At 40.7% G+C, this 15,549-nt stretch overlaps 1 protein-coding gene across 1 annotated transcript in view; it reads right to left on the bottom strand.

Annotated features, from left to right (window-relative positions):
- Positions 1-15,549, bottom strand: part of RAPGEF5 (Rap guanine nucleotide exchange factor 5) — a 249,036-nt gene that overhangs the window by 112,919 nt on the left and 120,568 nt on the right. The window contains exon 8 of the mRNA XM_088457353.1: positions 14,701-14,774. Coding sequence (XP_088313479.1) covers positions 14,701-14,774 — 74 coding nt within the window. The remainder of the gene's footprint in view (positions 1-14,700; positions 14,775-15,549) is intronic.

Raw genomic sequence — 15,549 nt, 5'->3', positions numbered from 1 at the left:
TTTACTAGGTGTAGAGCAGCTTTAACAACATTTAATGTAAATGTTCACATAGTGAGAAAAGGTCAGAAAATACAGCAGGATGTGGAGTCTAGCAGCTAAAGGAAGCTTCCACAGCCAGAATACATTCTCTGAACAAACACTGTTTATGGTCAAGCGGCCCACAGGAAATGCTTTTCCTTACACCGTCACATAGCGTAACATGACTTTAGGATCAGGGGAGAAATGGAAAAATAATGTGTGATTATATTTCTGGTGTACTAATGTAAATGGGGTAACACTAGAGGACTGTAATGTAATGTAACCCATAGCAGCCAATCAAAATCCAGTTCTCCTTTCTACTATTGACATAAAAACAAATTGAAACTATCAGCAGTCGCTGGACCAAGAGAGGTCACTGGTGGGTGATCATGCTGATCCTTTGGTGATCTTCCCGGCTTCCCCGCAGCAGCTGCTGTCACAACTACTGTGAACACGTAGAATAAGTGTATCATGCCCATGCTGGAACATGAAGTGTTTATGGATTCAGGGGGGGAGATGTACAGATGTGTCTTCATATGGCTGCAGTCAGGCCAAACCGCCCCTCTGGGCGTGCCAGTTCCTCTGCGACTGTGCAGTGTGTCTTTTTTGTCTGAAAATGTGATGGGACTTAGGGCATCAGGAGACTGCACTGACTATTATCATATGTGACAGTTGTATATCTGTGTGCGACTGAGTCGGAATCTGTATACAAAGTGCTACAATGCTGCATCCGCGTCTATGTTCCACGCAAAGTTCTGTTGTGCTTCATATACAGACCCAGTCGGACACAGATATACAAGTGTCGCATATCATATTAATCAGTGCAGTCTTCATTTTCAGATGAAAGCGACGCACAGTGTAAGCAGAGTGGATCAGGACCTGACAGCTCTCTCACGCTGCATGGCCTATTGAGGATAGGTGTATGAGGACACATCTGTATCAAACCTTCTGAGGAGGACAGGTGGAGAAGTTTCCTGTAGCAACCAATCAGAATCTAGCGGTCGTTTTATAGAATGTACATGATAAATTATAGCTAGACGCTGATTGGCTACAATTGCTATTCTGCTACATAATTTATTCATTATTCCCTACACCTCTAATGCATTTGGGCAGGGCCATCTTTGCCTTCTGTTTCATGTGATGGTAGGTTATATATTGGCATCATGATACCCAAGATATACAGTACTGCATAATAACTTGGGTTGTACAATAAGCAGTGGCGTTCCTCCCCGCTGTGTCACCTGGTACGGGAAGGCTCGCTTTGCGCGCAGCACTGCCGTGCGCCGGCATAAAGGGAGCGTCGCCACGCGGGAAGGGGTGTGGCCATGCGTCTCAAACCCTCGTTACTGTTACTTGGTGGGGGGAAAGAGGGGGGGGGCAGGAGGTCCCTGTATGCAGTGCCGGCCGCTCCCTCTGTGTCAGGAGCCGAGTGCTGAACTTAATGCTATAGTACAGCACCCGGCTCCTGTCAGTGAGGGGGAGTCTGCACTTTGGTGTAACCCCTCGGCAGGTGACCCCCGAGTGCGGACTGCTCCCCCCCCTTGTGACGCCACTGACAATAAGCTTCAAAACATGAAAATGCTCCTCAGACAGCCTTCCTGCCATGCCAAGTGTATAATACTAGGGAGGGGACTTGTCAATGACCATGAAGCATGCAGCTTGTCCTAATGGAGAGCTAGCAATTCCCATCTCTGTTATTCATTGAAATAAGTTATTATGATGCACCTCCCTCCCTTGCAGTATTTGTGGTGCGTTTTTCATGACAGAGACTTAGCAGGGCAGTGCTTACACACAGAAGGTGCTTAGGACATTAATCATTTTACAGTATACGCTTTGCTCTTAATTTCTAATGATTATTTTTGTTACTTGAGATTTACCAACAATCTATTGACGAATTGAACATGCTACACAACAATAAAAGAATAGAACACGGAGACCTATAGCAGTTATAATGGTATACAGTCATAATGTCTCCGGTGAAACTGTCGACATTCACAATGTTGAGGCAGACTGTCGACTTGATGAAAATGTCAACATCATTAATGTTATCACTGCAAAATGCAGACACTGACAGAATGACGACATTGGAAATGTCTACATTGTCATAATGTCAACATTTCCATTAGGCTTAGGGTCAGCGTTGGGGACAGGATATGCCGGCACCCTAACAATGTTGATATAAAATCAGTGCTGAATGTCGCCATGGTCAATGTAGACATTATGACTGTGTCGACATCCACATGTCGCCATAATACATATCAACATTGCGGACGTCGAACAAATATACCACACACCCGTTACAACTCCCTGGGTTAGTTCACAGAATCAAACAAGAATTCTGAACTAAGAAAACACATGTGACTAATGATAAGTACATTTACTTAAGCAGGAACAAAGGGTACAGGGATCCAAGATCTACAGTGTCGACAGTCAATAGGTCGACGGGGTCAAATTGTCGACAGGCAATAGACAGGGCCAAAAGGTCAAGTTAAAAGGTCAACGTGGACTAAAGACAACAGAGTCAAAGGGTCAAATTGTCGACACACAAATGATCGCCACAGAAAATGTCGACACGTGCTTTTCCATGATTTTTCATGATTGTTAGGGCTAGGATGAGGGTTAAGTTTAGGGTTAGGCACTTGGCAGACTGTTCGGGTTATGCTGTGAAAGGGTATGGTTAGAGTTAGGCACTAGGGGGAGGGTTAGGAATAGGGTTAAAATATCAATAAAAACATGTTTTGACCTGTTCTGTGTCAAACTTTTGACCCTGTCGACCTTAGTCCATGTTGAAATTTTAACTGTCGACTTTTTGGCCCAGATGACTCTTTTCATTGTGTATCTAAATACTGTCGATCTTTCAACACCCAGAACAAAGTGGGGGATTGGGGAAGATGGAAATGGGGTGTCCGCCCAAGAGAAGAGATTTAAGGAAATGGATGTATTTTGAGTATGAGCAACGAATTAAACCTTACAAGGTCCGATTACCCCAAACACTGAATGAACTAGTAAATTGTACAGACTACATGCCTTTCATAACGGGCCTGACAAAAAAAAGTCTTTGAATTGAATTCAAGGAGTGAAGGGAGACACCAACAACCTATTATTCACAATATAAATATTAGGGAAAGAGGGATAGGTGTTGGAGCTGATGTTTCCCTATCTGTATGATCATACTATTGCTGTTGCTGACACTGTGCCCTCTCCCTGCCAGACAACGCAGTGATTTGTTATATTAGGAAACTGGGGTGGGGGAATATGCTGCAATTAACTGTGAATCCAAACATCGAGCCTCCAGGAGAACTCCCAGAAATTCTGTCGTCCAGGAGAGTAGGTACGTACTGTACATAAACTATTTGATTGAAGTACTGGGGGCGGGTGGATAGAGAGTATAATGGTCATTATTTATTTAAACATTCATTTTAATATTGCCATTCATTTCAATATGATTTCTAACTGTAGCGCATATGAGGGAAACACCACTAAAACAAATGGGAAAATTGCAGATATTTTTAAAACGAAGATGATAAAATCACGTTTTTAAAATGACAGAAGCCACATAAATTTAAAAGACAAATAATTTTTTAACGAACTAAAGATCTCCATCGACTTTGATCCATTAAATACAGTTGGGAATAGCAACCTTTCGTAGATCCTAAAGACTACATGGCTCCTCTGAACATTTATAGAACATGTTAGCCCATTACACAATACATGAGCTACTCATGTTTTGTAGAACACACCAGACACTCTTGCTGATCGATGCAGAGAATGTAGTCCAGAGATGGGCATGCCAGATCCCATTATCATTTGTGTTGGAGTTGCAAATTACCATTATGGAAGGACACAAGCATAAGGATGGCTTAAACAGATGACCTGATGTATCAGACAAAAATTGATTAAATGCTACTGTGAGATTACTGGACGAGTGGTCAGGTCAGATCATGCTACGTTATCATGTTGTGTCACATATGTATTGATTGTGTGCTCCTGCAAGTTTTATGTGGTAAACAATGAAATCTCTATTGACACAATTACTTGCAGACTGTTTTTACAACAACTGCTAGGGAATACTACAGTGGTTATATCACAGAATGCAAGCCTAACACACTCCTACATTACCATCATTTTACCCAGGACAAATCATCACATAATAAACCCTAATATGCAGGAGATCATACATATATTAGTATCACTAGCGTATTATAAAAATACTACTCTAGCCTGTTTTTAATATTATTATTATTATTATTATGACATTTTATTTATATAATGACATAAGGGTTTTGTAGTGCCATACATTGGGGACAGCATATGACAAAAAGTGAAAGTACATTGTATAGTTACAGACTATTTTATATTAACACGTACCTGCCTTCTTTTAGTACCTCACGTCCAGATCCGACTCCTTCCACTAAGTACAATATGCTCCGCTCCTGGCCTCCCCTGCTTAATCTATAATTGCAGCCCCATGTGATAAACTATAGGTGAGAAGGGTATTTTTAACACATTTGACTTCAATCATAAATTAATGGGGAAATCCTGGAGCAGAGCATTTGGTGTCTGGCGGACTGTGTCATGTTGGAGGTTATAAGTATATGATAGCATATGATGGGGCTTAAGTTGTGGATAATTTCATCAATCTTATTAATATGAGCAAAACGTCAGACTATCACTGAACAATGTATTTTATCTTAATGTTTTTTCACAAGAACATTTACTTTTTTTGGCCTTATTTGTCCTTCCATATAAGAAGTATTTAAAATGCAAAAAAAAAAAAATTATATATATATATATATATATATATATATATATATATATATATATATATAAACATGATAAGAATTGTGGTGCTCTATGGTCCACTGAGGCTGTATCAAGCATGAGAAGCACAAATGTACAGGCTCAGCAGATGGGTTTCCCCATCAACTATTTTAAAATGTGGGTAAGTATATCTGATGGAATCATCAAAATTTGGCCCACAAAATACATGTAATTGCATTAGGCTGCTTTCAGATAGGCCGTTGTATACGGACTTTGACCCAAGTATTAGTTCCTGGGTACATACTGAAAGCCGATGATGAGCAGCGCACAGTGAAATATGGATTATAGAGTTTGTGTTTATTATCTGTAACGTGACATGAAATGAGGCTTTGCTGGGAAGCGTGGAGGACAAGCGGTGCAGGCAGTGCTCTGTGAAAGAAGATGGATAGTTCAGTGGATATCACAATCCCTGGGGACAAAGTTAACGTGCTGTCATAAGTGAATTATGCACCAGTGACAGTGAGGGGAATGTGAGAATTACACAGGGAATGGATGGCACAGCAAATACATGCAGTTAGATAGTCACATAAATGAAACCATCATGTCACACATTATTGATTTCAATATTAAGTGACATAACAAAGGATTTTCAGTACTAGACAGTACATGGGCCCAGTATAATGAAGGTCTTGTACACACAAATGTTAAAAATATATATAAATAAATAAAAATAGCACTTGTTAACAGCATAGAAAATCTTTGTACTTTGCCCTTGTTTTAAGTGAGCATTGATTAAATAGCAGGGTCGTGGGCCCGAGACTTCGTCCCAAGTGGTTTTCATTCACACATACTGTAGTAGAAACCCGGGATTTTGCTCTGTGTGTGAAAGGGGTCTTAAGGTCCCCATACATCAGGGACGGATCGCAGCGATCCTGCGATCAGATCAGAAACGCAGACCCGCCGGTCAGAAATGCCGACTGGCGGATATCAATGTTCGCGATCCATCGCAGGATTGGTGACATTCTACATGTTAAATTCACCGATCTGCCAATCACGGTAATTTTTTGCTTGTGATCGGCATATCTGTGAAATCCAACATGTTGGATTTCAGCGATCCGCTGAACTGGCATCTCTGGGATCCATCTCTGATGTATGGTGGCCTTTACTCTATTGCAGTGGTTCTCAAACTTGGTCCTCAGGACCCCACACAGTTCACGTTTTGCATGTCACCCAGCAGGTGCACAGGTGTATGCATTACTCACTGACACATTTTAAAAGATCCACAGGTGGAGCTAATTATTTCACTTGTGATGCTATGAGGAAACCTGGAAAACATGGGGTCCTGAGGACCGAGTTTGAGAACCTGTGCTCTATTGTGAATTTGTGCCAATACTAATGTATAAGTAAAGGCCCCCATACATCAGAAATGAATCCCAGAGATGCCGGCTCGGCGGATCGCTGAAATTCAACATGTTGGATTTCACAGATATGCCGATCACGATCAAAAAATTATCGTGACTGGCAGATCAGTGAAATTTAACATGTAGAATTTCCGACCGGTGGATCGGCGTCTCCGATCCGATTGCAGGATCCGTCCCTGATGTATGGGGACCTTTAGGTGCTCCATCTTTTAAATTTTATAAAGAATGGCAGCCCAAACAAGGTGTAATCCTGTACACATGCTTTTAGACTGACAATTTCTTTTATAAGGCCTTACAAAAACAATCTGTATAACTGGACTTCAATATTAGTGCTAAATATCCTAACATGGTACAGTAGATACTGTAAATCAAAGTAATCTTCACTATATTTTCTTAAATACATTTTAAATACATTGATGTTTTTTTAAAGAGACTGTTTAAAATGAAGATTCTTTTTGTAATTAAACATATACTAAATGTGAAATGCAACGCATTTCTTTATCTAAAGTGTAATGGTAAAAAACATGTACACACCACTATAACATAAAGCAATCACGTATTGTTAACCAGGACAAACCAAAGTAAACCACACTCCGTCTTTGTTGCAAAATACTACCAGAAAACCACAGCAACATCCTGTATGGCTATCATGTCCAGGCTTCCGCACAGGTAAAAGTACTCACCAGCACTCAAAATAAGGAGCCAATAACTTCTAGAATACTAGACAGATTGCAAGTTTCACATTTCCAGCATGAAATTATAGTATATTATAAACACACAGAATCTCTGTGCTCAAACTTAAAATAAATTACCAATAAAGCATGTAAGTGAAGGTACACTGCATTTTTGCTTAATGAGTGTATAGCACGCAAGAATGCAGCCTATGTTTACCACTACAACTTAAAGTGGTTTCCATTGTAAAAAATCAAATGGACTAATTACCTTCCCTTTAATGGTACTTTGATTGGGCTTACTCCCCAGGTTTCCCACCATTCGCTTCATGTAGCAGGTTCCAGCCACTTACATAAAGCCAGGACCTTATCCATTCCTGTCAGTGTTGCACGTCTCTCTCAGTAATGGGGGAGATCTGATGCAGTAGCTATAAGGCTTTCCATTAGAGCCAGTGTGTCTGAACTTCCCTAGTACAGGGAGAGGCGAGCAGCGGGGAATGTGCTTGGCCAGGCCCTATCTATCTGTGAATGTGATATACTAAACTAAAACTATTCTGAAAGCAAGGGATTTAGTGAAAAATAGGTTTAAAAGGTGTTTTCTACTGAAAGCCTGATATAGACCCATAGCATAATAAGTAGAGATGAGCGGTACGGTTTTCGCTCGGATCCTCCTGCCAAGTTCAGATCTCAGAACAAGACAAAATGTCATCTTTCACAGAAATCTGTGCCGAGATGTCCGTGAAAGACGACGTTTTGCCTCTTTCAGAAATCCGAACTTGGCAGGAAGGTCCGATTCAAAACCGAACTGTTCATGTCTATTAATAAATGATATATCATTGTAACAACTTGTTTCCTAATATTATATACAGTCAGGTGCATAAATATTGGGGCATTGACAGAATTTTCATATTTTGGCCTCTATTCACCACCACAATGGCTTTGAAATTAAACAATCGAGATGTGCTTTAACTGCAGACTTTCAGATTTAATTTGAGGGTAATTACATCCAAATCAGGTGAACGGTGTAGGAATTACAATGGTTTCTATATGGGCCTCCCACTTTTTAAGGGGCCAAAAGTAATGGGACTATCAACTCAAAAGCTATTTCATGGACAGGTGTGGGCTATTCCCTCATTATTTCATTATCAATTAAGCAGGTAAAAGGTCTGGAGTTGATTCTAGGTGTGACATTTGCATTTGGAATCAGTTGCTGTCGACTATATGAGATCCAAAGAGCTGTCACTATCAGTGTAGCAAGCCATCATTAGGCTGAAAAATCAAAACAAACCCATCAGAGAGATAGCAAAAACATTAGGTGTGGCCAAATCAACTGTTTGGAACATTCTTAAAAAGAAAGAACGCACCGGATAGCTCAGCAACACCAAAAGACCCGGAAGACCACGGAAAACAACTGTGGTGGATGACAGAAGAATTATTTCCCTGGTGAAGAAAAACCTCTTCACAACAGTTGGCCAAATCAAGAACACTCTCCAGGAGGTAGGTGTATATGTGTCAGTCAACAATCAAGAGAAGACTTCACAAGAGTGAATATAGAGGGTTCACCACAAGATGTAAACCATTGGTGAGCCTCAAAAACAGGAAGACCAGATTAGAGTTTGCCGAACAACATCTAAAAAAGCCATTACAGTTCTGGAACAACATCCTATGGACAGATGAGACAAAGATCAACTTGTACCAGATTGATGGGAAGAGAAGAGTATGGAGAATGAAAGGAACTGCTCATGAGCCAAAACATACCACCTCATCAGTGAAGCATGGTGGTGGTAGTGTCATGGCGTGGGCATGTATGGCTGCCAATGGAACTGGTTCCCTTGTATTTATTGATGAGGTCTGCTGACAAAAGCAGCAGAATGAATTCTGAAGTGTTTCGGGCAATATTATATGCTCATATTCAGTCAAATGCTTCAGAACTCATTGGACGGCGCTTCACAGTGCAGATGGACAATGACCCGAAGCATACTGCAAAAGCCACCAAAGAGTTATTTAAGGCTAAAAAGTGGAATGTTATGCAATGGCCAAGTCAATCCCTTGACCTGAATCCGATTGAGCATGCATTTCACTTGATGAAGACAAAACTGAAGGGAAAATGCCCCAAGAACAAGCAGGAACTGAAGACATTTGCAGTAGAGGCCTGGCAGAGCATCACCAGGGATGAAACCCAGCGTCTGGTGATGTCTATGCGTTCCAGACTTCAGGCTGTAATTGTCTGCAAAGGATTTGCAACAAAGTATTAAAAAGTGAAAGTTAGATTTAGGATTGTTTAGTTTGTCCCATTACTTTTGGCCCCTTAAAAAGTGGGAGGCACATATAGAAACCGTCATAATTCCTACACCGTTCACCTGATTTGGATGTAATTACCCTCAACTTAAATCTGAAAGTCTGCAGTTAAAGCACATCTTGTTTGTTTCATTTCAAAGCCATTGTGGTGGTGAATAGAGGCCAAAATAGGAAAATTCTGTCAATGTCCCAATATTTATGCACCTGACTGTATGAACATGCACTTAGCATTCTGCAATAACTCACAATGAGTAAATAATTGGGAGCGAACAATATTCTAAATATACTTATTGGATTTACTGATTTGCACATTTTATCAGATAAGCATAGTACTGGTCATAATTCATCAATTAATGATGAAGAAAGCTGCATGGCCATGCAGTAGAGTATGGTCTACAGTCACCATGTCTCACAGTTATTCATTTATCTCCGTTCCCTTCAGCTCTCAGCTGGATTCCGCTCTGCATTACTACGCAGAAATATGGAACCATACGTATCATTATTTTTAAAGGAATCCAAGATTTGCTAGCGATATAAAGAGCTTTCCTTAAATTATGTTAGACACGTGTACTACGCAACTGTCTCCATTTCAGCGGACGAGTCCCAATTTGTGGTGACTGCCCTGCAGTCAGCAGGTTTGTCCCGATTTGCGGGTATACTTTGCCACACTAGGCTGAGTGGATGCCGCTCGCAGCAAAGGCTGGTGCCTGTAGTGCATGCAGCAATTCATGTGTATTGTAGGATGTGTATTGTAGCACTAGACAACAAGCCCACTGTTGGCATGGTCACACCTACAATGATGCAGACACATAGCATGGAAATGCCCCCCCCCCCATCCCTACCTGCTCAGTACTGAAATGGAATGCAATACTGGGTACATAAAGCATCTACCAACTGTACATGATTCGGGACAAGGTCCTGATAATTGGGCAGTGGGACAATCGCTTCTAATTGGGACTATCCTGACTAAAATTGGGGCATTTGGGAGGCTGGGAAAAGACGATGAGCAAGAATTCACAGACTTAGTATAGTGGATGGAGCAATGTCCTCCATTAGCAGAGGGCAGTCATGTTAGGCTCCGCTCACACTGGTGCAGGGGCACTGTGGTGTCCAATGCACATCTATATAGAGCTACAACTCATCTAAATGCACAGAATTACTTCATGGTGTTCCATGGAGCTCTCCTAAATGATAAGTCCACCCTTAATGGACTTCATGAATTTAACTGAAGTAGACACAGAGAAGCAGACGCAGAGCTGAATGCACGCATGTACACTATCTTGCCTGCATGCTCTGTAAATGGAAGCACGCAAGTGTGTGCGATGAGCAGTCGTGCTGAACTGGGGGGGGGAGGGGGTTTCACGTAGGCAAAATTTAGTGGGGGTGAAAAGGTGGGCTATACAGAGCTGGACGTAAGGTATGCCTGCTTGGAGTGGTATCTTTTCTACCTAGTGTAGGGCAGGTACAAATGCGCTTTGCTGATTATGACTAATAGTAAGCCAGGCACACAAGCATAGGTGGTCACAACGTGATATGCATTTTTTCCAAGCACGCATCCTTTCAGGTCTGTATGTCAGATGTACTTCCAGGCCACATGGTTATTTTGCTGGTCACACTAAGGATTTGAAAGCCTGTAAGTGCAAACAGCAATTAGCAGGAGACTACATTACATCAGCAACACCAGGGCTTAAAATAGTTGGCAACTCAACCAAAAAATTGCCAAGATCTTTGCAATATTGGCAGCATTTTTTGCTCATCTTTGGCCAAGACATTTCTCATTTTTGCGATCTCCACTGTCAGTTTTTGTACAGTTTTGAAATCTTAATGGAAATCATTAATTTTACAGCTGCTACTCAAAGCAACGTGTGTACTCTGCTTAGGGGTTCAGATGGAAACACCACACTAAGGACCGATTCAGAGATGGCCGTGAATGTCCCCGCAGTCGGGATTTGTATTAAGACGCCCACCAGCGAATTCGCAAATCCAAGCAATTGCATACAAAGACTCGCTGAACTGCGTGACCATTGCTTCCATTACTGAATCAGGCCCTAAGTATCAATTGTACTGCAGCGCTACGTTACTCATTACAGGGTTCTAGCATCGCACCAGGGAAACCTCTCTGCTGTACACTTGTTTCCATCTGAACCTGTACGGACCTTGTGATACCAGCTGTATCATTGTACGTACTTAATTCTGTCAATAAATGCACTTTGATTTGTAACTACTGATAGAACCTTATTTTTATGGCATATACAAGGGGCCTTCAAACTTGGCCCTCCAGCTGCTGTGGAACTACACATCCCAGCATGCACTGCCACCTTTTTGATATAACAGCATGCTAAAACTATGTGCAGTGCATGCTGGGATGTGTAGTTCCACAGCATCTGGAGGGCCAAGTTTGAAGACCCCTGGCATATACTGTGAGAAGAGCCTCACAAATTAACTCCAAAAACTTTTACATCACAGGACACGGGTTCATCACATGATCATCTTTTTCATAAGCTGGCTGCTTCATTATCCAAGGCCACCTGATTCTAACGGTGCCTATATATGACCAATGTAACTCCACAGATATTTCATACTCCACAGATAATTGTGCAACTTACGACAATGGTGAATTTCCCATTAGGCATGCATAACTAGGGACGCCACTTACTGGGTATGGCACTCTGATGCTTTTTTAATTACCATCAGTCTGAAATTTCCCATTAACTTCAAAATATGTCCACTATACCAGAAGTGCATCATCGGAATCCCTGATGGATAAGTACGGTCTGGAAAATACGTCATCACTTCCAGAAGCTGACATAATAATGTTTTGGCTATGTAAGGACATTGAAATCGGAATATGATTTCCGGCGGAAACCGGAAGAACGAATTTCCCAATTAAACAGGACTTTTATGCATCTAGTTTTTTTTTGTTTGTTTTTTTGCAATACTGGTATGGCACATATGGAGAAGGGAGTTATGTTTATTTAAGCCTGTGTTTTAGTTACTATCTGATCCTTGTCTGGCAATAGGTATTACCCTTATTAACAGTTTTATGGTATAAATATCAGTCCAGTGATACTTCCTCCTCATGCCTTGAGGAAGATACTAATCCAGTATTCAAAACACGTTGGAGATGAGAGACTTTCTCTGACATATTTGGACTCAACCTGGCATGTGGACGGTGTTATCCTGGGGACATCTGGTTTACTACTTGTCCACTGCCTTTTAGCCTACTATATGTTTAGTAGACCACAACATCTGGTGAGAAGAGTCCAATGCACCCTTGTTTGTATGTAAGTTTATGTTTGAATTGTTTTGAATAAATACGAATTCACACTATTGGGCGCTTATCTCCAATTGTCAATGCTGGAGGGGTGGTGAGATACTATATTCTGGAAATGGAGCTATAATCTAGATTATCAGATCCGGATTTGGGCTTGGCTCTCGTCCCCCGATGCTCATCTGTCTACTATAAAATGTAGACCACTTTATCTGGTAGGAGATCCTGTGTTGTGTACTTACTGTACATGTGTTTATCATCTGCACAGTTATACTGCATCACGACAATTTTTCTATTTTTTTGAGACATTTGATAGGAGTTGAAGAATATAAGGTTATTGGAGTTATTAAAAAAATTGTCACACCGAAGAATCTATTGTGGGACAACACAGGAAATTCAAGCGCAGACAGACTCATTGGTGATATTATTTTCTGTTTGGATATGTGATCCGTCCACACTCTAGTAAAGATGGCATAGGTACAATACAGTGGAAATATTTTGTAGTTACTGGGAAATTTCAGACACACAGAATGTCCCTTTAGAATGTAAGCTCTTACGAGCAGGGCCCTCTATCCTCTTGTGATTCTCCTTACTTTACTTTCATCTACTTCTTACTCCCCACTAGGGCACCTAACACTTGGCTGCTTTCCTCTGTTGCTTATCTGGGTGTTATGGTCGCTAACGTAGCAATGTATCCTTGTCCTCATCCTGTATTGTATCGTACTGTAAGTTATCGGTCAACCTATTTGTTTATGTACTTTGTAAGGCGCTGTGGAACACTTGTATCACCATATAAATAAATGATAATGATGTTACAGTATCAACTTTTATTACGGTCAGTGGCCACAATAGAACAAGCATCCAAGTGCCGCCTACCCCATTATATTATACTGGCAATCGCCAAACTAGGGCTTGTAACCTAATTATGAAAATAATAAAATTGCGGGCGTCCATAAGTGTTATGCCTAGGGCAGTGATGTGCAGTGATGTCAATGGCTGGGGAGGCACACATGTATAAAAACACAGGTTCAAACTCTGGAGCATGACAGAGTATGATAGGAGAGGGAGTATGACAGGAGAAGCTGTGTCCCTGCGAAAGGGGCAGGCTTATCCCCAAATCTGCCCCTGACTTATGACCACTGTGACTGGAATCCAAGCCTGGCAGTCCATAGGTGGCTATCAGACAAGTCACATCGATCAGCAACTATAGAAGAATATTTTAAGGGCATTTTATTTTTATTTTTTTTTGTATTCGTTTATTGAATGGTTTTAACAATACAGTGAATTCTAAAATTGTCACAGTAGATAACATTAGCTTGGAATGTATCAGAAGTAAACAATCAGCAACAATTGTCAGAAATTAGATGGTTATTCAATAGACCATAACTATTCGTCTGATGAGCACACAAAATCAGAAAAAGGCCTGCGAAAAATTAGGCTAGAGGAAGCTTGTGAAAAAGAGGGGGGGAATAGAAAATAGAGAAGGGGGACATAGAGATAGAGGAGAAGAGGGAAAATTAGGGGGGAGCGATTCGGGAGGGGGGACAATAGAAGAGAAGAAGACTTTTTTTTTTTTAATAAAATAGATAAATAAATAGAATGACTGATCCGGGTGACTGCTCTTGATTTGTGACATGTTAGTAGATGGTTGTTTTCTCAAAACAGTGGACACCAACACAATTTGAGGTCTACAATTTGTATTTAAATCCAACAAAAATTAGTTCTAATTAGTTGCAAGTTTTGAAATTTTGCTCAAGCTGAAATTGTGTTTTGTTGACTATAGCTAGCGTTGCATAATTACATCATTTTACATTTCAGGAGCACTGAAACCTGTGTTTGCGTTTCTGCAGATAAGCCTCAGCTTCTTCCCCCAAACATCCTTTGGCAGTTTCTTTTTTTCTCTAAATTTAGGCCCTTCAGTGTACTAGAGAGTTTATCTGACACACTACAGCAGCCAGGCAGGGCTTCCATTAACAAAATTAGTTCAGTTAAATACATAAAGGCCCCAAAAGGTGGATATATACTTCAAAGGGGATAGACAAGGAGCTTATAAAGAAAACTTGGCAAACATGTCACACCACTACTGTAGGATTGGAGTCTGTCGTAAGGATGTAATAACCTTGAAAGGGAGCTTTGTGCGATTTAAGTGGATGGATCAATATCCTTATTCTTCTATCAAATAAATACAAGACCAATTGGCACAGTTTCCATACCTATAAATTTATTACATTTCATATACCGCATTTGTTATGAAGATTACCTCTGTGTCTGATGCATGTTCAGTAATTGCCGAACTGGATTCTTCTGGGCAGTTGAACTCTTCTTCATCACTTACTGCATAGAACAGAAAAAGAGAATTTCACAAATGCTGAAAGAACTGCGTGCTGCTACAAAGTAATTTATAATTGCTTTTATGCTACATTCAAATAAATAGGCTACAATTTTTAAGATTCAGATTTTTTGGGGGGCGTTTATACACCTATAGCCAAGTACAGTAGCCATCAAGCCAAACAGTCAATTGTGTTATATCGACAATGATCTTTGTCAGAGTTTCACCCCTCTCCTTTAGATTGTAAGCTCTTATGAGCAGGGCTCTCTTCCCTCAATTTCCTTCAGTGGCTCTGGTTCTGTTTGCTCTGCCCAAGCTCCTGGGCATAGGCAAAACTTCTCCTGCTTGTCTTTTCAAAGTATAGTGAGATGTTCTGCCCCACCTAACGCCTCATTGCAGTTTGTCTGCTACTTGAAGCTGTATGTTATTGTGTAATGTTCTGTATAGTAATTTAATGCACTGTTTTGCAGCCCACACTAAAAAAAAAAAAAAAACACTTTGCAATTATAGTCATAATCACATGATTATGTTCATCATAAAAAGTTTCCAACAACCATATATTTTCTTCTTTCGCAAATTTCTTCCAATATCTAATGACTGTGGCTCTTTACCATCTAAAATTCATACTCAAAATCCAATCTCTACTGCCAGAAGTCAGCCCCCCTTCCAGTTACAGTGATATTTATTGCGTGAATAAAAGGTGAATGGCATGGTACATATTGCTACTAAATGATATTAAAATAAAGCAAATTCTAATGAGCAAATCAATTACACATTTGC

This window comes from Taudactylus pleione, unplaced genomic scaffold, assembly GCF_031769625.1.
Source record: "Taudactylus pleione unplaced genomic scaffold, aTauple2 ptg000758l, whole genome shotgun sequence".
Lineage (NCBI taxonomy): Eukaryota > Metazoa > Chordata > Amphibia > Anura > Myobatrachidae > Taudactylus > Taudactylus pleione.
This window is presented reverse-complemented; position numbering and strand designations above follow the sequence as displayed.